Source organism: Scyliorhinus torazame, chromosome 8 (assembly GCF_047496885.1).
Source record: "Scyliorhinus torazame isolate Kashiwa2021f chromosome 8, sScyTor2.1, whole genome shotgun sequence".
In the NCBI taxonomy this organism is placed as follows: Eukaryota; Metazoa; Chordata; class Chondrichthyes; order Carcharhiniformes; family Scyliorhinidae; genus Scyliorhinus; species Scyliorhinus torazame.
This window is the reverse complement of record NC_092714.1, coordinates 237440621-237466025: the sequence shown is the minus strand read 5'-3', so window position 1 is coordinate 237466025 and position 25405 is coordinate 237440621. Positions and strand designations below refer to the sequence as shown.

At 51.2% G+C, this 25405-nt stretch overlaps 1 protein-coding gene across 2 annotated transcripts in view; it reads left to right on the top strand.

The window, feature by feature from the left end:
- Positions 1-9102, top strand: part of nol4lb (nucleolar protein 4-like b) — a 468709-nt gene extending 459607 nt beyond the window's left edge. For both annotated transcript variants that reach the window (XM_072514980.1, XM_072514979.1), the window contains one exon: positions 3186-9102. In XM_072514980.1, the coding sequence (XP_072371081.1) occupies positions 3186-3385 (200 nt within the window). In that variant the 3' untranslated portion in view covers positions 3386-9102. The remainder of the gene's footprint in view (positions 1-3185) is intronic.
- Positions 9103-25405: the final 16303 nt, after the last annotated feature.

Genomic DNA, 25405 nt, shown 5'->3' with positions numbered 1-25405 from the left:
TCTTACTGCAAGAAATCTTACAACACCAGGTTAAAGTCCAACAGGTTTGTTTCGATGTCACTAGCTTTCAGAGCGCTGCTCCTTCCTCAGGTGAATGAAGAGGTATGTTCCAGTTCCAGAAACGTATATATAGACAGATTCAAAGATGCCAGACAATGCTTGGAATGCGAGCATTAGCAGGTGATTAAATCTTTACAGATCCAGAGATGGGGTAACCCTAGGTTAAAGAGGTGTGAATTGTGTCAAGCCAGGACAGTTGGTAGGATTTTGCAGGCCAGATGGTGGGGGATGAATGTAATGCGACATGAATCCCAGGTCCCGGTTGAGGCCGCACTCATGTTTGCGGAACTTGGCTATAAGCTTCTGCTCAGCGATTCTGCGTTGTCGCGCGTCCTGAAGGCCGCCTTGGAGAACGCTTACCCGGAGATCAGAGGCTGAGTGCCCTTGACTGCTGAAGTGTTCCCCGACTGGAAGGGAACATTCCTGCCTGGTGATTGTCGCGCGATGTCCATTCATTCGTTGTCGCAGCGTCTGCATGGTCTCGCCAATGTACCGCGCTTCGGGACATCATTTCCTGCAGCGTATGAGGTAGACAACGTTGGCCGAGTCGCACGAGTATGTACCGCGTACCTGGTGGGTGGTGTTCTCACGTGTAATGGCGGTATCCATGTTGATGATCTGGCACGTCTTGCAGAGATTGCCTTGGCAGGGTTGTGTGGTGTCGTGGTCACTGTTCTGAAGGCTGGGTAGTTTGCTGCAAACAATGGTTTGTTTGAGGTTGCGCGTTGTTTGAAGGCAAGTAGTGGGGGTGTGTGGATGAACTTGGCAAGATGTTCATCTTCATCGATGACGTGTTGAAGGCTGTGAAGAAGATGTCGTAGTTTCTCCGCTCCGGGAAAGTACTGGACGACGAAGGGTATTCTTGTCGGTTGTGTCCCATGTTTGTCTTCTGAGAAGGTCGGTGCAGTTTTTTGCTGTGGCGCGTTGGAACTGTCGATCGATGAGTCGAGCGCCATATCCTGTTCGTACGAGGGCATCTTTCAACGTCTGTAGATGTCTGTTACGCTCCTCCTCGTCTGAGCAGATCCTGTGTATATGGAGAGCTTGTCCATAGGGGATGGCTTCTTTAATGTGTTTAGGGTGGAAGCTGGAGAACTGAAGCATTGTGAGGTTATCCATGGGTTTGCGGTAAAGCGAAGTGCTGAGGTGACCATCCTTGATGGAGACGAGTGTGTCCAAGAATGCAACTGATCTTCTTCACAGCCTTCAACACGTCATCGATGAAGATGAACATCTTGCCAAGGTCATCCCCACACCCCCACTACTTGCCTTCAAACAACTGCGCAACCTCAAACAAACTATTGTTTGCAGCAAACTACCCAGCCTTCAGAACAGTGACCATGACACCACACAACCCTGCCATAGCAATCTCTGCAAGACGTGCCAGATCATCAACATGGATACCACCATTACACGTGAGAACACCACCCACCAGGTACGCGGTACATACTCGTGCGACTCGGCCAACGTTGTCTACCTCATACGCTGCAGGAAAGGATGTCCCGAGCGTGGTACATTGGCGAGACCATGCAGACGCTGCGACAACGAATGAACGGACATCGCGCGACAATCACCAGGCAGGAATGTTCCCTTCCAGTCGGGGAACACTTCAGCAGTCAAGAGCATTCAGCCTCTGATCTCCGGGTAAGCGTTCTCCAAGGCGGCCTTCAGGACGCGCGACAACGCAGAATCGCTGAGCAGAAACTTATAGCCATGTTCCGCAAACATGAGTGCGGCCTCAACCGGGACCTGGGATTCATGTCACATTACATTCATCCCCCACCATCTGGCCTGCGAAATCCTACCAACTGTCCTGGCTTGACACAATTCACACCTCTTTAACCTGGGGTTACCCCATCTCTGGATCTGTAAAGATTTAATCACCTGCTAATGCTCGCATTCCAAGCATTGTCTGGCATCTTTGAATCTGTCTATATATATGTTTCTGGTACATACCTCTTCATTCACCTGAGGAAGGAGCAGCGCTCCGAAAGCTAGTGACATCGAAACAAACCTGTTGGACTTTAACCTGGTGTTGTAAGAATTCTTACTGTGCTCACCCCAGTCCAACGCCGGCATCTCCACATCATTCTTACTGCAGCTGTTAACAGCAAATAGGTTGACACTGCAGATGTCCCCAGTGCCAGCCGACTGCGCCGTTCCCCACAGTTACTGGTATTAATGTTCGGCATGTAGTTCTTGTCTCAGGGCCAGTGTGTTGGATGTGTCACAATTTGGTCACTGGCTCTTCACTAAACTATGTGCCCCTGAGCCATGGGGTCACAGATAATGTGCCTTCAGTAAGTACCACCTCACATTTCTGCTAACTCATTCTTTAACCTGCAGGTAGATACTACTCAGCCAAATCAAATGCTTGGGAATAGTTGGCCGCAATTCTTTTTTAGCTGTGTTTAGGGAACTCAGAAAAGCAGCTCATACACAAGCACATGTCATGGACGTTGACAAATGCGGTTCCTCTTTCTCCCCAGGCAAATTATAATTATGCTAGTATTAAGGATCTTTGCTGACCTTTTTTAGTGCACTTTTCACATGGTCAGGAACATAAGTTGATTAAGACTTAAGACTGCAGCATATATTCCCTATTTTATTGCCACATTTTCCCCACTGAACAGTTGAAAGGTTTAATTTCTAGACTATGAAGGTAAATTATCCCTCATGCATATGGTTGTCTGCAGCTCTTTTACCATAGAATCCCTGCCATGCAGGAGGCCATTCGGCCCACTGAGTCTGCAGCATCCCTCTGAAAGAGCACCCTACACATTTCCACTCCCACCTATCTGTAACCTAACCTGCACATCCCTGAACACTACGGGGCAATTTACCATGGCTAATCCACCTAACCTGCACATCTTTGGACTGCGGGAGGAAACCGGAGCACCCGGAGGAAACCCACGTAGACACGGGGAGGACATAGTCACCCAAGGCTGGCATTGAACCTGGGTCTCTGGTGCTGTGAGACAGCAGTGCTAACCACTGAGCCACTGTGCCGTAAAGAATTACATTCAGCAATTTAACAAAGTCTAGCAAAATCAAAGTCTTATCAAAATCACCTTCAGTCAGTATTTAAAATGTAAGGTAATGTGTTAATTTCTTCATCCTTTCAGGTCCAACAGATCTCAGCATGAAGGCACTGGCCTCAAACTCAACTTCATCCAACTCAAACAACAGGAGTGTACCAGCAGCACAGCTCAGTCCAACAGAAATTAATGCGGTTCGGCAGCTCATCGCTGGCTACAGAGAGTCAGCAGCCTTCCTCCTCCGCTCCGCAGATGAACTGGAAAACCTAATTTTACAACAAAATTGACACTCGTCAGCACAGTCCTCATGATAAAACCCCACGTCCTGTACTTACCCAGTTCAGAACTGGAAATTGGGAGGAGATTCCTCTTGTTACAAGATGGCCATTAACCCATTGCTGCTATGGAAGTGATAATGCCACCAACCTTTAACCTCAGACCTTCATCAGGACCGAGTGTGTGAGTGCGTACGTCTTCAACCCAAGGACCTCATTCACCAGAGTATCTTCGTTTTCTTAGCTGGCAGCATAAACTGAGAGATTTGATACGTGAAAGGACTTTTCTCCTTTCGTGGGCAGCTGCATGTTCCTGGCCAGTTGCCATACAAAACCCACATAGCATTCAATTCCCAGGTGCAATACCTAGTAACGCTGCTAATAGAAATAACCTAGTCTGGGCCTTCTGGAAGAACAATGGAGCGGAGGAGTCATTCTCTTTTGCTGTGTGTTCATTCTGGTCATCAGTTTGAAGTATTATGAGGATAGTAACATCAATTAATTGTACATGCATCATCCGATTAATTTAAAAGTTCTTCGTACAAACCTTTTTTGCTCCTTTTGAAATTTAAACATTTATCAACTAACTAGTATCCGCAGTGAAGCTGGTAATACATTAATGGAGGCAACCATTGGGGATCCACAGCCAATAAAACATCTTGGTATTAAAGCTAATTATGTATCGAATAACGTGGGGTTGAAGGTGGATAGGTTTTAGGGTGAAACCTATGAACTAGGGTTTTAGGGTGAAACCTATAAAGATGCAACCATGAGTGTGTATATGAGTCCAAAGGTGGTGAAATATCACATACATTTAACTATAATTAGTGGAGTGCACTTTTTATGATATGCAGCCCATTTTGTGCTTGCTTATACATATGGATTAGTATATCAGGTGAACGACAATACAGTCCGGTGCTAATTTATTAATATTGGGGATGTAAACTTCGCCGAATTCTAATGCATGTTCTGATGTCAAAATATGCCTGATAAAAATGCTGATTTGTAGCCCGTAATTATGTTATTTTATACAATAGCAGCAGGGTAGGTACTCCTTAGAAACATTCCACAAGCCTATAAAATTCCACTTTTGTCATAACTAATTTCATATCCGTCTCCGTAGCGGCATATTCAATATAAATAGTGGCTGTAGTGTAAATGCAGAGTTAGGATCCAGCTCGATTCCGACGAAAAGCAGAGTACGACTGGCATGGAGAAATAACCCCACCCTACCTGTTTGAGACAAGAGAGAGTCAAACTCCATTCAGTAACAAAAGTAGTAAGTGCCCTGGAATGCCTTTGACTTATTAGACACCTTTTAAAGTAATCCGAGAGTGTAGATGCTGACATTTCCTCTCGAACATTTAAATACAACTACTGAGAAAGGAGTTCTGTGCACAGGTGTAAGTATACGCTCACCGGGCTCTCTCCTGGGCAAGAGAAAAACTTTCAGCAAGTCATTGAAAATAGGGTATTGCCTGGCTAGAACTGACCATATAAATGCAGCCCAAGGGATACATTTTGCAGCTAGTTAAGCACTTATCCATTATTGTAGATAAACCGCAAAGTCCAGTTGCAATCCATCACCTCATGAAGTAACTTTGGATATTTTTCACTCCATTCAGTCAAATGCCTGATTTCAAATCCTGCAAGATTAAGTTTGTGTCTTCAGCAAATCAAAGTGCATCATGAAAACTTTCAGAACTCAGGTAGCAATTTATACCAACGGAAATTTTTACTATTTTTTAAAAACGTGAATACTGTGAAACAGGAAATGGTCTCATTTTATACTTTCCTCTAATTCTGCTTTTTAATAGTTACCATTAGCAACTTAAAATAATTATTGTAGATCTTTATATTGTTAGAAATAAGCACTGTGTTTGGGACGTTTCAAATTAAATTTAGTTCTCAAAGGGTTATAAACTTTCTTCACTGGCACCAGCTGTATAAAATGTTTGAATAAGGTGGCTCCAGGAAGCCATTCACCTTGTTTGTTTTACTGAAATTATATTGTTTGAAATGAAAATCGCTTATTGTCACAAGTAGGCTTCAAATGAAGTTACTGTGAAAAGCCCCTAGTCGCCACATTCCGGCACCTGCTCGGGGAGGCTGGTACGGGAATTGAACCGTGCTGCTGGCCTGCCTTGGTCTGCTTTAAAAGCCAGCTCTTTAGCCCCGTGCAAATGATATTGTTTGAATTTCTTTCAGCTTAAAAAATAACCATGGATCACCAGAGTCTTGTTCACTACATTCATGGGTGAACTTATTAACTTTGCGGAAATATCTACTTGAGAAAACGTATTTCACTCATGATAGTCTTTTATAGAAGAGAATAGAGCCGCTCACACAAAATACAGCCTAACAAGATGTGGAAGTTGCTAGATTTGCATCCAAATGCCTCATGCATAAATATGCTGTTTGCTTTCCAAAGAACTCGTAACACCAGCTGACAAATCCACAATTTTGCTCCGAGGACCGTGCAACGGATACATCTTTAAAAAGGGTCACCTTCCTCCAACATTAAACCGTACCTAACTAGTGTGTATGCCCTAGTTTGCGGCCTGCACCTAAACTTTACTCTACCTTTGGAGAAAACGTCAATTGCACTTTGTCAAAAGAATGCTAAAGCCTGCTGTTACCCAGTTATGACTAAATATGCTGGTTACTAACCATTAACCTCTCCTATAAAAAGACTATGAGATACCTCTACCTCAGTTTTCCCTTCATTATGTTAAGTACATTTTATATTGTCAGCTGTAGAGTAAAAGTCAAATCACACAAATATCTAAATCACCTTGCATTGGGACCAGTAACTATCCTCATACAATGACTGATCCATGAAACAATTAGCTTCAAATGTAGCTCACTCATTCGTCCTTTGTCTATTAATAAGTTCTTTCTTTCTCTTCACTAATTAGAACACATCGGAGTGTACGAATAAAGTATACACTGGCATTTAGCTACAGCTTGATGAAGAGGGCATTGAAAGCTTGCAGTGTTGCCTTTAAGAATGGGTATTTCCCATTGAACCAACCTCAATAACAATTAAATACTATTGTACAGGAGCAACCTTTTCAAATCCATGCCAATTTTGAAATGTTATGCTTATTCCCTTGATAACAAACTTATTCAGGAAATAAGTGATCATATCACCAATACATAATACACACTAGATTTCTGATTTTAACCATTGAGGTGCTACTGCACACTCCCATTACTGTGATAATACAGTTACACATCTCTTGTCTGAGCATCCAGCATCTTGTGAATGAAAAACAAAACAATACAGCAATATTACCAAGAGAATCAGGCCACCCATCAGATACAGCCTGGCAAGATGTGGAAGTTGCTAGATTTGCATCCAAATGCCACATGCATAAAAATTGTGTTTGCTTTCTAACACCAGCTGACGGTGGCAAATCCACAATACTGCTCTGAGGACCAAGTAAAGGATACATCTTTAAAAAGGGTCACCTTCCTCCAACTTCACCCAGATCATCATCCATTTGGATCAAAAAGAGCGATCCAAGTAATTTTTTAAATGGTGAAAAGTTAGGAACAGTGGAGGTTCAGAGAGCTCATGTGCATGGATCACCAAACCGTGTTGTGGTCAGGTGCAAAACAAAAAGAAAAGGCTAATGTAATGGGAGCTTCCATACCAAGAGGGCTAAAGTATAAAGAGGAGGAGGTTTTTCTACATCTACACAAAGCCCCGGTTATGCAGCATCTGAAATACTGTGTACAGTCTTGGAAACCACACCTCGGAAAGGATTTATAGGCTTTCGAAGGAAGGAAGAACATTACAGGGGCTGCAAAGGATTAAATTATGAAAAGTTACATCTACTTATACTAAGCTTGTATTCACTGGAATAGATAGGGTTACGGGGTAATTTAATTGAAGTTTTTAGGATTTTAGGAGTAATTGATAGGGTAGATAGAAACATTTCCTCTGGTGGAGAAGTCTCAGACATGCTACATGGCCTTAAAATCAGCACCAGGCCATTCAGGAGAGAAGTCAGGTAATATTTCTTCAATCATGGTATGTGTGGAACTCTCACTCGCAAAACACAGTAGATGCCGGCTCAATTAATAATTTTGAATCTGAAATGTATAGATTTTTTTTTTAGCTAAAGGCATTGGGCGGTTTAAAAGGTCAGCTAGGACAGCAGTGATCTCATTGTATGGGTGAACAGGCTTGAAGGATTAAATGGCCTTTTCCTGTTCCCATGTTGCTATCATCATGCCATACTGAGAACTATTTATGTGTTCAGTCAAAATTTCTACACAACTATTGGACTATTTAACATTCACCATCAGGTAGATTTTCAAGTTTGTTTCAATGTTATTAAACTCATAAATCTTTCTTAAAATAGCACTCCTGCATCCATACTGAAAATGCTACTATCCTCATAACAGCTCAATTGTACAGACCAATGGCACAAATGGATTTTGAACCAGTGGTCATTTCCACCACTGTAATACTATGTTGAAAGGCAATGGAAGCTTACTATAACCTCATTCGTATACTTTCGGGACCTCTTTCCGGGCAAAGAGCAGGTATCTGTTCTCTGCCCTCTGTTTTATGCTAATTGTCCATGTGAGCGATTTGTATATGACACAAAGTTACTTTTCTTCGTAGTTGGGGAGGGGGGGGGGGGGGGGGGGGGGTCGGGTATATTTTTCTGTACAGGATGTCGCTAAATTTTGTTCTGTGGGTTGTTGTCCTTAGCAGTTCCAGAAAAAAAAATAGGCAAAAGACAATCTTAGCCCCCTTTGATGCTGTGATTTACTTTTCTTAAGTGCAGATATTGAGTAAAACTGGGGGACCACTAAGTATTTTTCAGCCATAACTTAAAGTCACTGAAATGTTGTTGCACAATGATAATGAGTAATTCTGAGGACTGTGTAATTTTACAGTCATCATTCAAAGATCTTAACCCTTTGAGTGCTTTTTGAAAAAAATAATTTTTGTTGTTAGGCTGTTTACCTTGTTGATCTACTGAACTATTGCACCCTTATGGAGAAAATGTTGACCACATGGAAAACATTTTCTGATCAGAAACCATTCCAGTGGTACTGAATAAAGCGAGCTACCCTGCTGCAGAAACAATTTCCTGAGGATTCAGAGGGTAAATAACCATTAATTGGCTAGAATTTGATTATTGTACAATTGCCAGCAGCAAATTAACTGGACGTTGTTAAAAGCAACAAAATAGCGGTGCTTTCACTTTTTTTTGACTGGGAAGAGGAGAATCCGGTTCCTTAACTGTTTGTACCTAATACCAATGTGAACTTTGTATTTCCTTCTGATTTTTGACTCAGTGAAAGTGTGGCTGTTTACATGTACAGATTTTGCGATTTTCTTGTGTTCTCCAAAACCCTGTATTAATGCTGTAGAGAAAAACAAAATAACCCAAATTCTTTTAATATTTATTGCATATACACAGTGAATATGTTTTCCAATACATGTGGCTAATATTTTGATTCTTCGTGTCGATATATGTAAAGCAACTGAGTTCTTTGTATTTTTTGTTTGCTAAATGAATAGCATGGGCAGTCTACTTACATATCACTTTAATTATGAACCAATGATCTTGCTGGATCTGTCAGTATGGTGTCAAACTAGCAAAATGCATTGGTTTCATTATACTCTATGGAATATTCTTTGAACTATATACATATATGAGATGGAGTACTAATAAAACCAATATGCTGTGTATCAGACAGGATACTTTGATGCCAATATTCTTTATTATTGTGGTACTGAGTCTTGTGTTCGCTGACGTGAACAATCGTAGCTGGAAAATGGGATCCCTTATTGCCAATTTAAAACTTGTAACATGTGACCAATAACTTAAAATCGTGCAACTGCTGGATGATGGAAACTTAACAATTTCTGCTCAAAGTTTACATGCATTAATTCTGTAATCCCTTCACTCACCTTATTTGTTTTTTTCCCCCAAACTCCGACTCCCACCTATTAGGAGATCCTGCTTGTTTTGGAAAACTCACTGGCATCACAGTGTCTCTTCTGCTTTAACCATTAGGAGGTGCTGCTGCTGTACTGCAGGATAAATGTCCGCATCTTCTAGTGGGCTATGTAAAACACTCAACATTCATACAATCATGGAACCAAACCTCGTCAGCCGTGAAGGAACATTGTACACAAAGAAACATTGTACACAACAATGTTTTTCAGGCCTCACATGACAAATCACTATGAATGCAAAACGTTGAGCAGCAACAACTTAGATTTGTACAGCACCTTTAATGTAATAAAATATCCCAAAGCACTTCTTAAAAGCTTGGTCAAAGAGGTAGGTTTTAAGGAGTGATTTAAAGGAGAAAAAGAGATGGAGAGGTGTAGGGAATGTATCGTGGTGCTTAGGACGAGGCACCTGAAGGTATGTACACCACTGCTGGAGTGATTATCATGGAGCATGCTGGAGAGGACAGAATTAGAGGAGTGCAGATGTCTCAGCGGGTTGTGGGGCGAGAGGAGATTACAGAGATAAGATTGGACAAGGCCATGGAGGGATTTGAAAACAAACAAAATAATTTTAGCATCAGTATTTTACTCAACTAGGAGCCAATGGAGGTTTAGTGAGCAACGGTGTATTTGGGACAGTACTTGGTGAGAATTATGACACCAGAGAGGCAGCAGAGTTTCAGATGACCTCAAGTTGGCAGAAGTGCGATGGAATAGTCAAGTCCAGGAGGTAGTGAAGCCACAAATGAGTGTTTAAGCGGAAGATAATAACACCTGGGAGCTTGTGCCAAAATTGAGAGAGTTGCCCACAGCACAAACTAGTCAAGCAACAGCCTGATATAGTCATAAACACAGAATCATACTTGGCCAACAATGTCCCAGGTCCACCCTGAGGTGGGAGTCAGGAGGGATTTGCTCTGGCATTAAGCTAAACATGGGCAAGGAAACTGCCAGCTGATTAATCAATACTTCTCCATTTTGAACTCCAATTGGAAAAAAAACAGACCAGTGGCAGGGGAACAAAATGTACTGTGGGTGGGGGATATCAATGAACATCACCAAGAGTGGTCTGTAGCTCCATTACTGGCTGAACTGTCCCAAGTTCTAAAGGACATAGCTGTTAGACTTTGGTCTGCAGCAGGTGATAAGGGAGCCAACTAGAATCCTACATGACTTTGTCCTCACGAATCTACCTTTCCATTCCTTGACCGTATTGGTTGGAGTGACCATTGCACAGTCCTTGTGGAGCTGAGGTCCCATGTTCATATTGAAGATGATGTGGCACTACCCTGCTAAATGGGATAGATTTTGAACAGATCTAGCAACTTAAAATTGCAGTCCTGAGGCACTGTGGGCCATCAACTGCAGCAGAATTGTAACTAACCTCATGGCTCAACATAATCCCTCACTCTGCCATTACCATAAGGCTGGGAGTCAACCCTGACTCAAAGAGGAGGACATGCCAGGAGCAGCACCAGGCATATCTAAAAATGAGGTGTTAACATGCTGAAGCTACAACAGAGGAGTATTTGCATGCCAAACAGTGGAAGCAGCATGCAATAGAGCTAACCAATCCCAAAATCTGTAATCTCATGGCCCGTTATATCCCCCACTCTACCATGCCCATCAAGAAGGGAACAACACTGGTTCACTGAAGAGTGCAGAAGACAAGCCCGGAGCAGAAAAAGGCATACCTAAAAAATGTGTCAACCCAGTGAAGTTACAGCATAGGACTACTTCCAAACTTACTTGTTTTTTTTTTTCCAAACTCTGACTCCCAACTATTAGGAGATCCTGCTTGTTTTGGAAAACTCACTGGCATCACAGTATCTCTTCTGCTTTAACCATTAGGAGGTGCTGCTGCTGTACTGCAGGATAAATGTCCACATCTTCTAGTGGGCTATGTAAAACGCTCAATATTCGTACAATCATGGAACCAAATCTTGTCAGCTGGGAAGGAAGATCATGCACAAAGAAAGAGGTAAGCAATCACACAACCAACAGATCTGACCCAGGCCCTGCACACCCAGTCGTGAGTGGTGGTGGACAATTAAACAACTAACAGGAGAAAGTGGCCCACAAAACAGAGTACGGAGGAAGGGTTTAACTGTGAAATGGCACAAATAAATGGATGATGGGGTATAATAAAGTAATATAAGTAAACAAATTAGGGTAAGAGACGTAAAACTTATATAGCATAATATTTTTTTTAAAAGTGAGTAAATAAAGGGGCTTAAGGGTAGCCAACACAAGAGCTTGAACCCATGATATACTGCTCTTGTGCTATGTGGCAAATCATGGAAGCTTCAGTTGTCCCTGGAGGTCACCTGTGCAGGAACTGTGTCCACCTAAGCTACTGGCTCCGCATTTTGGAACTGGAGCTGAGAGTGGATTCACTGTGGAGCATCCATGATGCTGAGCAAGTCTTGGATAGCACTTTCAGTGAGGTGGTCACAACCCAGGTGAGTATTGAACAGGCAGAAATTGCATGGGTGACCACCAGGCAGGGTAGAGGAAGGCAGGTAGTGCAGGAGTCCCCGTGGCCAGCCCCCTTTCTAACAGCTATCCATTTTAGATACTGTTGAGGGAGATGACTGTGTAGGGGAAAGCAGTGGCAGTCAACTTAAAAGCACCATAGGTTGGTGTCAGGGCTGTAATGGTATGGGATTCAATTGTAAGGAGAACAGACAGGTGTTTCTGTAGGCACAAAACAGACTCCAGATTGGTATGTTGCCTCCCTAATGTCAGCCTCAGGGGAACCACTGAACAGCTGCAGGGCATACTGAAGGGGGAGGGCAAACGGACAGATATCGTGGTACACATTGATACCAACAATATAGGCAGAAAAAGGGATGAGGTCCTGCAAGCAGAATTTAGGGAGCTGAGAAGTATATTTAAAAAATAGGACCCAGAAAGTAGCAATCTCTGGATTAATTCTGGTGCCACGTGCTAGTGAGTATAGAAATAGGAGGTTACTCCAGATGAATGTGTGTTTGGAGAAATGGTGCAGGAGAGAGGGCTTTCGATTTCTGGGATATTGGACCATTTTGGGGGATGGTGGGCTGTACAAGTTAGTCAGTTTGCACCTGAAACAAAATGGGTCCAGTGTCCTTGCAGGGAGGTTTGCTAGTGCTGTTGGGGAGGGTTTGAACTAACTTGGCAGTGGGGTGGGACCCTGAGAGAAGGTTCAGCACAGACAAAATTAGAAGAGACATCAAATGAGTCAGGAAGGCATCGAATGTCTAGATCAGTTAAGTCACAAGGGAGTTTGGCAAGATTGGATGGTATTTATTTTAATGCTAGGCATCTGACGAACAAGGCAGATGAATTGAGGTCACAAGTTAAAACGTGGGTACGATGTCATTGCTGTCACTGAAACATGGTTGAGAGAACGGGAGGATGGCAACTTAATATTCCAGGATACAGGAGGTGGGAATCACCATTTGAAAGACAAAGTGCCAACACCAGGATTGAATTGGGGAGTGTTCCATAGTCCCGATGGCAGTGCCAGTCCCAGAGCAATTCACGACATGTTAATGGGCCGCATTCGCGCCACGTGGAATTAGTGCAATTCCTACTCACGCCGGCTTCGGATTCACTGCGGTCGGGATTAGCATTGGAGAGCCTGCCAAGCTGGAGTTGCATATACACATTCCACGCCCCCCGCCCCCTCATTCCAGCCAAGTAAATGCCACCCCGGAGAGCGGCCCTGAGATTCACAGATGTAGACCTCAAGATATTGCTGGATGCCGTGGAGGAGAGGCGGGACACTTTGCTCCCCAGGGTGGGAAGGTGCCAGCCACCCACCAACGTCAACCTTGCTTGGGTGCAGGTGGAAGAGGCCATGAGCGCTGTGGGCCCCACTTCAAGGACTGTGCAGCTGTGCCAGAAAAAGCTGCACAACCTCCTCAGGGCAGTCAGGGTCTGTCACCACCTCCATGCACCACCCCCTGTCCCACACGCCATCAACCCACACCCCACCAGAGGGCAATGTACCCCAACCACCGTCAGCCCCCTTGCACCCCAGCCTGCACCACATGCCAACACCCATACTGTCCACCATGGCCAGGTGCCCTGCACGCAGGCCACAAGCTGCGGACTCACTGCGCTGCCAGCGTCTAAGTGTCTCACACAGTGCATTACCTGTCCCTCCCAGGAGAAGGTGGCCAACAATCACATGTTCCGGGAGAAGACTGGAGGGGGCCCGCCAGCCATGCAGTTCCTCACCGTCGTGGAGCAGAGGGCATTGGACCTGGTCGGTGGAATGGGAGATGGGCAGTCGCAGAGGCGGATGTTAGCATGGGCCAACAAGTGAGCCCCCATTGCAATGTCCCTATGGCACGTGACTCACTTCCCCCCCCCCCCCCCTCAACGCATTGCAATGTCCCTATGGCACGTGACTCACTTCCCCCCCTCCCCCCCCCAACGCACTGCAATGTCCCTATGGCACGTGACACACTCCCCCCCCCCCCCACCCCCCCCAACGCATTGCAATGTCCCTATGGCACGTGACTCACTCCCTCACCCCCCCAACGCATTGCAATGTCCCTATGGCACGTGACTCACTCCCCCCCCCCCCCCGCAACGCATTGCAATGTCCCTATGGCACGTGTCTCACTCCCCCCCCCCCCCTCAACGCACTGCAATGTCCCTATGGCACGTGACTCCCCCCCCCCCCCCTCAACGCACTGCAATGTCTCTATGGCACGTGACTCACTCCCCCCCCCCCCAACGCATTGCAATGTCCCTATGGCACGTGACTCACTCCCCCCCCCCAACGCATTGCAATGTCCCCATGGCACGTGACACCCCCCCCCCCAACGCATTGCAATGTCCCTATGGCACGTGACCCCCCCCCTCAACGCATTGCAATGTCCCTATGACACGTGACTCACTCCCCCCCCCCCCTCAACGCATTGCAATGTCCCTATGGCACGTGACACCCCCCCCCCCCCCAACGCATTGCAATGTCCCTATGGCACGTGACTCACTCCCCCCCCCCCCTCAACGCATTGCAATGTCCCTATGGCACGTGACCCCCCCCTAACGCATTGCAATGTCCCTATGTCACGTGAATCCCCCCCCAACGCATTGCAATGTCTCTACAGCACGTGACTCACCCCCCCCCAACGCATTGCAATATATCTCCAGCACGTGACTCACTCCCCCCCCCCCCCCACGCATTGCAATGTCCCTATGGCACGTGACTCACTCCCCCCCCCCCCCCCCCACGCATTGCAAAGTCCCTATGGCACGTGACTCACTCCCCGCCCGCCCCCCTCAACGCATTGCAATGTCCCTATGGCACGTGACCCCCCCTAACGCATTGCAATGTCCCTATGGCACGTGACACCCCCCCCCCAACGCATTGCAATGTCCCTATGGCACGTGACTCACTCCCCCCCCCCCCCCGCAACGCATTGCAATGTCTCTATGGCACGTGACACCCCCCCCCCCCCAACGCATTGCAATGTCCCTATGGCACGTGACTCACTCCCCCCCCCCCCTCAACGCATTGCAATGTCCCTATGGCACGTGACCCCCCCCTAACGCATTGCAATGTCCCTATGTCACGTGAATCCCCCCCCCCCGACGCATTGCAATGTCTCTACAGCACGTGACTCACCCCCCCCCCCCAACGCATTGCAATGTCTCTACAGCACGTGACTCACTCCCCCCCCCCACGCATTGCAATGTCCCTATGGCACGTGACTCACTCCCCGCCCCCCCCCCTCAACGCATTGCAATGTCCCTATGGCACGTGACCCCCCCCTAACGCATTGCAATGTCCCTATGGCACGTGACACCCCCCCCCCCCCCAACGCATTGCAATGTCCCTATGGCACGTGACCCCGTCCACCCCAACCCATTGCAATGTCCCTATGGCACGTGACTCACTCCCCCCCCCCCCCCGCAACGCATTGCAATGTCCCTATGGCACGTGACTCACTCCCCGCCCCCCCCCCTCAACGCATTGCAATGTCCCTATGGCACGTGACCCCCCCCTAACGCATTGCAATGTCCCTATGGCACGTGACACCCCCCCCCAACGCATTGCAATGTCCCTATGGCACGTGACCCCCCCCCTAACGCATTGCAATGTCCCTATGGCACGTGACACCCCCCCCCCCCGCAACGCATTGCAATGTCCCTATGGCACGTGACTCACTCCCCGCCCCCCCCCCCCCAACACATTGCAATGTCCCTATGGCAAGTTACTCACTTCCCCCCCCCCCCCCCCAACGCATTGCAATGTCCCTATGGCACGTGACTCACTCCCCCCCCCCCCCCGCAACGCATTGCAATGTCCCTACGGCACGTGACACCCCCCCCCCTCAACGCATTGCAATGTCCCTATGGCACGTGACTCACTCCCCCCCCCCCGCAACGCATTGCAATGTCCCTACGGCACGTGACACCCCCCCCCCCCCTCAACGCATTGCAATGTCCCTATGGCATGTGACTCACTCCCCCCCCCCACCCCCCGCAACGCATTGCAATGTCCCTACGGCACGTGACCCCCCCCCCCCCTCAACGCATTGCAATGTCCCTATGGCACGTGACTCACTCCCCCCCCCCCCGCAACGCATTGCAATGTCCCTACGGCACGTGACACCCCCCCCCCCTCAACGCATTGCAATGTCCCTATGGCACGTGACCCCCTCCCCCCCCAACACATTGCAATGTCTCTATGGCACGTGACACCCCCCCCCCCCTCAACGCATTGCAATGTCCCTATGGCATGTGACTCACTTCCCCCCCCCCCCCCCCAACGCATTGCAATGTCCCTATGGCACGTGACTCACTCCCCCCCCCCCTCAACGCATTGCAATGTCCCTATGGCACGTGACTCACTCCCCCCCCCCCCCCCCCGCAACGCATTGCAATGTCCCTATGGCACGTGACCCCCTCCCCCCCAACACATTGCAATGTCCCTATGGCACGTGACTCACTTCCCCCCCCCCCCCCCCAACGCATTGCAATGTCCCTATGGCACGTGACTCACTCCCCCCCCCCCCAACGCATTGCAATGTCCCTATGGCACGTGACTCACTCCCCCTCCCCCCAACACATTGCAATATCCCTATGGCACGTGACACCCCCCCCCCCCCAACGCATTGCAATGTCCCTATGGCACGTGACTCACCCCCCCACCCCCCACAGCATTGCAATGTCCCTAAGGCACGTGACTCACTCCCCCCCCCCCCCAACGCATTGCAATGTCCCTAAGGCACGTGACTCACTCCCCCCCCCCCCAACGCATTGCAATGTCCCTATGGCACGTGACTCACTTTCCCCCCCCCCCCCAACGCATTGCAATGTCCCTATGGCACGTGACCCCTCCCCCCCAACGCATTGCAATGTCCCTATGGCACGTGACTCACTTCCCCACCCCCCAATGCATTGCAATGTCCCTATGGCACGTGACTTCCCCCCCCCCCCCCAACGCATTGCAATGTCCCTATGGCACGTGACACCACCCCCCCCAACGCATTGCAATGTCCCTATGGCACGTGACTCCCCCCCCCCCCCCAATGCATTGCAATGTCCCTATGGCACGTGACCCCCCCTAACGCATTGCAATGTCCCTATGGCACGTGACTCCCCCCCCCAACGCATTGCAATGTCCCTATGGCACGTGACTCCTCCCCCGCAACGCATTGCAATGTCCCTATGGCACGTGACTCACTTTCCCCCCCCCCCCCCCCAACGCATTGCAATGTCCCTATGGCACGTGACCCCTCCCCCCAACGCATTGCAATGTCCCTATGGCACGTGACTCACTTCCCCACCCCCCAATGCATTGCAATGTCCCTATGGCACGTGACTCCCCCCCCCCCCCCAACGCATTGCAATGTCCCTATGGCACGTGACACCACCCCCCCCAACGCATTGCAATGTCCCTATGGCACGTGACTCCCCCCCCCCCCCCCAATGCATTGCAATGTCCCTATGGCACGTGACCCCCCCTAACGCATTGCAATGTCCCTATGGCACGTGACTCCCCCCCCCCAACGCATTGCAATGTCCCTATGGCACGTGACTCCTCCCCCGCAACGCATTGCAATGTCCCTATGGCTCGTGACTCACCCCCCCCCCTCAACGCATTGCAATGTCCCTATGGCACGTGACCCCCCCTAACGCATTGCAATGTCCCTATGGCACGTGACTCACTTCCCCCCCCCCAATGCATTGCAATGTCCCTATGGCACGTGACCCCTCCCCCCCCAACGCATTGCAATGTCCCTATGGCACGTGACACCCCCCCCCCCCCAACGCATTGCAATGTCCCTATGGCACGTGACACCCCCCACCCCACGCATTGCAATGTCCCTATGGCACGTGACACCTCCCCCCCAACGCATTGCAATGTCCCTATGGTACGTGACACCCCCCCCCAACGCATTGCAATGTCCCTCTGTCACGTGATTCACTCCCCCCCCCACCCCCCCACACGCATTGCAATGTCCCTATGGCACGTGACTCACTCCCCCCCCCCCCCCCAACGCATTTCAATGTCCCTATGGCACGTGATTCACTCCCCCCCCCCCCACCCCCCCACACGCATTGCAATGTCCCTATGGCACGTGACTCACTCCCCCCCCCCCAATGCATTGCAATGTCCCCATGGCACGTTACTCCCCCCCCCCCCAACGCATTGCAATGTCCCTATGGCACGTGTCTCACTTCCCCCCCCCCCTCAACGCATTGCAATGTCCCTATGGCACGTGACTCACTTCCCCCCCCCCCCCCTCAACGCATTGCAATGTCCCTATGGCACGTGACTCACTCCCCCCCCCCCCCCCAATGCATTGCAATGTCCCTATGGCACGTGACTCCCCACACCCTAACGCATTGCAATGTCCCTATGGCACGTGACTCACCCCCCCCCCCCCCCCTCAATGCATTGCAATGTCTCTACAGCACGTGACTCACTTCCCCCCCCCCAACGCACTGCAATGTCCCTATGGCACGTGACCCCTCCCCCCCCCCCAACGCATTGCAATGTCTCTATGGCACGTGACTCACTCCCCCCCCTCAATGCACTGCAATGTCCCTATGGCACGTGACCCCTCCCCCCCCCCACGCATTGCAATGTCCCTATGTCACGTGACTCACTCCCCCCCCCCCCCCCCCAACGCATTGCAATGTCCCTATGGCACGTGACTCACTTCCCCACCCCCCCAACGCATTGCAATGTCCCTATGGCACGTGACTCACTCCCCCCCCCCCCCAACGCATTGCAATGTCCCTATGGCACGTGACTCACTCCCCCCCCCCCCCCCCCACGCATTGCAATGTCCCTATGGCACGTAACTCACTCCCCCCCCCCCAACACATTGCAATGTCCCTATGGCACGTGACTCACCCCCCCCCCCCTCAACGCACAGCAATGTCCCTATGGCACGTAACTCACTCCCCCCCCCCCCCTCAACGCATTGCAATGTCCGTATGTCATGTGACTCCCCCCCCAACACATTGCAATGTCCCTATGGCACGTGTCTCACTCCCCCCCCCCCCCAACGCATTGCAATGTCCCTATGGCATGTGTCTCACTTCCCCCCCCCAACGCATTGCAATGTCTCTACAGCACGTGACTCACTCCCCCCCCCCCCCCCAATGCATTGCAATGTCCCTATGGCACGTGACTCACTTCCCCCCCCCCCAACGCATTGCAATGTCCCTATGGCACGTGTCTCACTTCCCCCCCCCCCAACGCATTGCAATGTCTCTACAGCACGTGACTCACTCTCCCCCCCCCCCAATGCATTGCAATGTCCCTATGGCACGTGACTCACCCCCCCCCCCCCGCCCCCCAACGCATTGCAATGTCCCTATGGCACGTGACCCCCCCCTAACGCATTGCAATGTCCCTATGGCACGTGACCCCCCCCTAACGCATTGCAATGTCCCTATGGCACGTGTCCCACTCCCCCCCCCCCAACGCATTGCAATGTCCCTATGGCACGTGTCTCACTTCCCCCCCCCCCCCCCCCCCCAACGCATTGCAATGTCTCTACAGCACGTGACTCACTCCCCCCCCCCCAATGCATTGCAATGTCCCTATGGCACATAACTCACTCCCCCCCCCCCCCCAACGCATTGCAATGTCTGTATGTCATGTGACCCCCCCCCCCAACGCATTGCAATGTCCCTATGGCACGTGACTCCTCCCCCCCAACGCATTGCAATGTCCCTATGGCACGTGTCTCACTTCCCCCCCCCCCAACGCATTGCAATGTCCCTATGGCACGTGTCTCACTTCCCCCCCCCCCCCCCCCAACGCATTGCAATGTCCCTATGGCACGTGACTCACTTCCCCCCCCCCAACGCATTGCAATGTCCCTATGGCACGTGACTCACTCCCCCCCCCCCCAACGCATTGCAATGTCCCTATGGCACGTGACTCCTCCCCCCCCAACGCATTGCAATGTCCCTATGGCACGTGTCTCACTTCCCCCCCCCCCCCCAACGCATTGCAATGTCCCTATGGCACGTGTCTCACTCCCCCCCCCCCCCCCCCAACGCATTGCAATGTCCCTATGGCACGTGACTCACTTCCCCCCCCCCCAACGCATTGCAATGTCCCTATGGCACGTGACTCCTCCCCCCCCCCCAACGCATTGCAATGCCCCTATGGCACGTGTCTCACTTCCCCCCCTCCCCCCAACGCATTGCAATGTCCCTATGGCACGTGTCTCACTCCCCCCCCCCCCCCAACGCATTGCAATGTCCCTATGGCACGTGTCTCACTTCCCCCCCCCCCAACGCATTGCAATGTCCCTATGGCACGTGTCTCACTTCCCCCCCCCCCAACGCATTGCAATGTCCCTATGGCACGTGACTCCTCCCCCCCCAACGCATTGCAATGTCCCTATGGCACGTGTCTCACTTTCCCCCCCCCCCCCCAACGCATTGCAATGTCCCGATGGCACGTGTCTCACTTCCCTCCCCCCCCCAAAACATTGCGATGTCCCTATGGCGCGTGACTCATTCCCCCCCCCCCCCCAATGCATTGCAATGTCCCTATGGCACGTGACTCACCCCCCGCCCCCAACGCATTGCATTGTCCCTATGGCACGTGACCCCCCCCTAACGCATTGCAATGTCCCTATGGCACGTGACTCCTCCCCCCCCAACGCATTGCAATGTCCCTATGGCACGTGACTCACTCCCCCCCCCCAACGCATTGCAATGTCCCTATGGCACGTGACTCCTCCCCCCCCCCAACGCATTGCAATGTCCCTATGGCACATGACCCCCCCCCCCAACGCATTGCAATGTCCCTATGGCACGTGACTCCTCCCCCCAACGCATTGCAATGTCCCTATGGCACGTGACTCACCCCCCCCCCCTCAAGGCATTGCAATGTCCCTAAGGCACGTGACTCCCCCCCCCCCCAACGCATTGCAATGTCCCTATGGCACGTGACACCCCCCCCCCTCAACGCATTGCAATGTCCCTATGGCACATGACTCACTCCCCCCCCCCCCAACGCATTGCAATGTCCCTATGGCACGTGACACCCCCCCCCTCCCCCAACGCATTGCAATGTCCCTATGGCACGTGACTCACTCCCCCCCCCCCCTCAACGCATTGCAATGTCCCTATGGCACGTGACTCACCCCCCTACCAACGCATTGCAATGTCCGTATGTCATGTGACTCCCCCCCCCCCCCAACGCATTGCAATGTCCCTATGGCACGTGTCTCACTCCCCCCCCCCCCCCTCAACGCATTGCAATGTCCCTATGGCACGTGACTCACTCCCCCCCCCCACCAACGCATTGCAATGTCCGTATGTCATGTGACTCCCCCCCCCCCCCCCAACGCATTGCAATGTCCCTATGGCACGTAACTCACTTCCCCCCCCCCCCTCAACGCATTGCAATGTCCCTATGGCACGTGACTCACTCCCCCCCCCCCCTCAACGCATTGCAATGTCCCCATGGCACGTGACTCACTCCCCCCCCCTCCCCCCCAACGCATTGCAATGTCCCTATGGCATGTGACTCTCTCCCCCCCCACCCCCAGTGAGGAACCGGCTGGTGACCCCTGCCCCCAGCCACAACCCCACAGACCCACCGGACAATGGGGCTGTAGCATCAGGACAACCGCTGCCGCAATCCCGCGATGCCCCAGAGCTCATGTCCGGGGCGACGCCAACTTCCCATCGCTGCTGTTACCAACACCCTCCACCATCCCAGAGACACTCATCTCAGGTGGGCAGTTAATGAAGAGGCTCTTGGGGCACTATCTGGTGTGCAGTGGTACATGAGGTGGAGGTAGGAACCTGTGAGGTGGTGGACGTTACGGTGGGCAACCCGACCCCAGGGACTAGCTGCCGTCCAGACAGGTCTTGAGTTTCTGGAAAGCGTGATCCGATCGATATTGGGGATGCAGGCATACAGCCAGGGACTACATGAGGAGATGTCAGCAACCATCCAGAGCCTGTAGGTGTATTTGGAGGAGTCCAACTACCTGCAGGAGCAGGAGGCTTTGCCAACCATGCGTGCTACCCAAGCCAACCCAACATGGGTGGTGTCCATGGTGGAGGCCTTGGGTGCGATGATTTTGGCCATGGGTCAGGATATCCAAGTCCTGGGACACAGTGTGTGGGCGGGGACTGAGGCACAGGGCAGGGAGGCCATGTCACAGGCAGCCATGTACCAAGGCCACATGGACATTGCTGCAGCGCTCCAGAGCATAGCCCAATCATGGCTGCGGCGTAGAGAGCATTGGCCTGCCGCTGGCTGATCCTGGCCGAGACGGCAGAGGGCTTCCAGGAGAGAGCAGCAGGTGGAGGGGGAGCCCCCGCAGCTCACTCTGGCTGTGTTCCCGTTTCAAGGAGTAGCCTGGGGCCATCGAGCACCCCTGCGGAAGGAGGAGGTGATGGGGCCCATGCCGGTGACACCCACAGGGAGGGTGCTGGAACACCACAGCACCCACAGGGGGGGGGGGGGAGGTGCTGGAACACCACAGCACCACTGATTTCCCCCCACCTTCCCCTGGGCAGCGGGCAGAATAGGGTGGCACCACGCCACCTGTGACACCTGGAAGACTGCCGGATCCATCCAGGCCCAGTTGCTCCAGAGGATGGCCACCAAAGGGGACCCAGGTTATGCAGGATGGATAATGCAGCAGGTCACCTCCACTTCAGATGGACCACCTGGGGGACCACCTAGAATGAGCGTTAGGCCACATAGCATTAGAAAGGTAGATACCAGTTAAGTTGGCACGGGTGCTGTACATAGGATAGCATTAGGGGCTAGGGCAGACTTAATGTACATAGCACTGTGACCAATAAACACCTGTTCAATGTTCCAAACTGCCTCAGGCCTCTGTACGCAGGGTGTGAGAGATGGGCTGGGTGCAGAGGGTGTGTCGGCTGGGTGTGGGTCTTGGGGAGGGGAGGGGGGTGGAGAGGGGGTGATGTGGGTTGCGGGTGCTGGAGGACAGGACAGGGCATTCTGGGATACTCCCCAGTGACCGCCCTCGAAGGGGGTAGGTGCCTGGGCCAGAGATCTGGGGGAGCCGTGTGGTAGGGCCAACTGGTGCATGATGAAAGTGGTGCAGCTGGTGGGCGGGGGGGGGGGGGGGAAAGAGGATGGGGTGAAGGAGCGGGGGTACGGGGGCATTATGTGGGTGGGACCCGTCCTTGCCAGCGTTACACTCTGCAATCCCTGTCCTGCGCCTTCCTGTGGAGTCTATCATGGATGGCCTCCTTGGGTGGGCCACGTGCTACTCTGCCAGCAGGGTGCCATCAGGTTGCAGGGGGCACTGCATGCCACTGACCAGTGCCATGCCTAATCTGAAGCATTTGCAATCATATTCAGCCAGAAGTGCTGAGTGGATGATTCATCTCATTGCCGAGGTCCCCAGCATCACAGGTGCCAGTCTTTGGTTAATTTGACTTGATCTATGTGATAACAAGAAACAACTTGAAGGCACTGGATACTGCAAAGGCTCTGACAATATTCCAGCAATAGTACGGAAGACCGTGCCCTAGAGAAAAATCAGAGCACAAATCCACCCAGCCCATCAGTCCACTCTCGATCATCAAAGTGATGGAAAGAGCCATCATCAGTGCTATCAAGCAGTGGCACGTGCACAGCGATAACCTGCTCACTGTCCCTCATTTGGGTTCTGCCAGGGCCACTCGGATCTTAATATCATTTGGTTCAAACATGGGACAAAAGAGCTGAATTTCAGAGGTGAGGTGGGAGTGACTGACCTTTTGACCAAGAATAGAATCAGGTGGCCCGAGCAAACTGAAGTCAATGGAATCGGTGGCGGGGGTTGGGGATGGCAGGGGTTGGGGGGGGGGGGCGGGGGGGGGGGGTCTCCACTGGTTGGAGCCATACCTAGCACAAAGGTTGTGGTTTTTGGAAATCAATCAACTCAGTCATTGGATATCACTGCATGTGTTCCTCAGGATAGTGTCATAAGCCCAACCATCTTCAACTGCTTCATCAATGGCCTTCCCCCACTTCTGGCCTTCTGATGGAGGATGGACATTGATGGTTGCAGTGTGTTCAGCACCATTCTCAACTCTGCGGATACTGAAGTGGTCAGTATCCATATGCAGCAAGTCCTTTTTTTAATAAAAAATCTTTTTGTCATTTCCCATATTTATAAACAGTTGTATATATACACATCACGTTTTCCTCGCCCGTGCTAATTTCCTTTATTACACAGAGAGGTTTAGTTTGTCCTTCGTTTAACTGACACTATGTGCATTTCGTTGCCCTCTGGATCAGTCTATGGTTCCTGCCCCTTCCCCGTTGGCGAGCCAGTCTGCAGCTTTGGGTGGTGCTGCCGATCGCCAGCCGAGCAGGATTCTCCGGCGTGCGATTAGGGAAGTGAAAGCAAGGGCGTTGGCCCCCTTGCCCATGTGTAACTCTGGCTGCTCCGATGCCCCGAAGATTGCCACTATTGGGCATGGCTTCCACCCTCACCCCCACAACCTTGGAAATTGCCACGGAGAAGGCTGTCCAGAACCCAGCAAGCTTGGGGCAAGCCCAAAACATGTGGGTGTGGTTGGCCGGGCTCCTCTGGCACCGCTCACATTTGTCCTCCACCTCCGGGAAGAATCTGCTCATTCGCGTTCTGGTTAGGTGCGCTCTGTGCATCACTTTGAGCTGCATTAGGCTTAGCCTTGCGCAGGAGGAGGTGGAGTTCACCCTGCTCAGTGCTTCGCTCCAGAGTCCCCATCCTACCTCTGTCCCCAGTTCGTCCTCCCATTTTTGTCCGGGCTCTGTCCAGTAGCTGTCCGTATATTTTCCCACATAGCCCCCCCTTCTCGTTGCTTGTGCCTATCAGGTCCTCTAGTAGTATGCTTTCTGGGGCCCCAGGGTACCCCACTGTCTCTTTGCGGAGGAAGTGTTTTATTTGGAGGTGTCTCATTTCCTGTCCTTTTGCTAGCCTCCACTTCCTCGTCAGTTCGTCTAGTGTCGCCAGTCTGTGCCCCACGTAGAAGTCCCTGACCGTCAATGTGCCCCCGTCCCGCCTCCATCTTTTGAAGGTGGTATCTAGCATGGCTGGGGGGAATCTGTGATTGCTGCAGATGGGGGCCATGGGGGCCATTTTAATTATCCCAAAGTGTTGTCTGAGCTGGGTCCATGTTCTCAGCATGGCCGCTACCACTGGGCTTGTTGTGTATCTTGTTGAGGGGGACGGGAGTGCTGCTGTAGCCAGGGCCCGGAGGGTCGTTCCTTTACAGGATGCCTCCTCCATTTGTACCCAATCTATGTCAGGTTCTTGTACCCATCCCCTCACTCTTTCTGCCGTTGTTGCCCAGTGGTAATATTGTAGGTTTGGTAAGGCCAAGCCCCCTTTGATTTTCCTTCTTTGCAGTGTCTGTTCTCTCCTCTCCTCCCCCCCCCCCCCCCCCCCCCCCCCCCCCCCCCCCCCCCCCCCCCCCAGCCATGCTAGATACCACCTTCAAAAACACACACACACACACACACACACACACACACACACAAACACACACACAAACACACACACAAACACACACACAAACACACACACAAACACCAT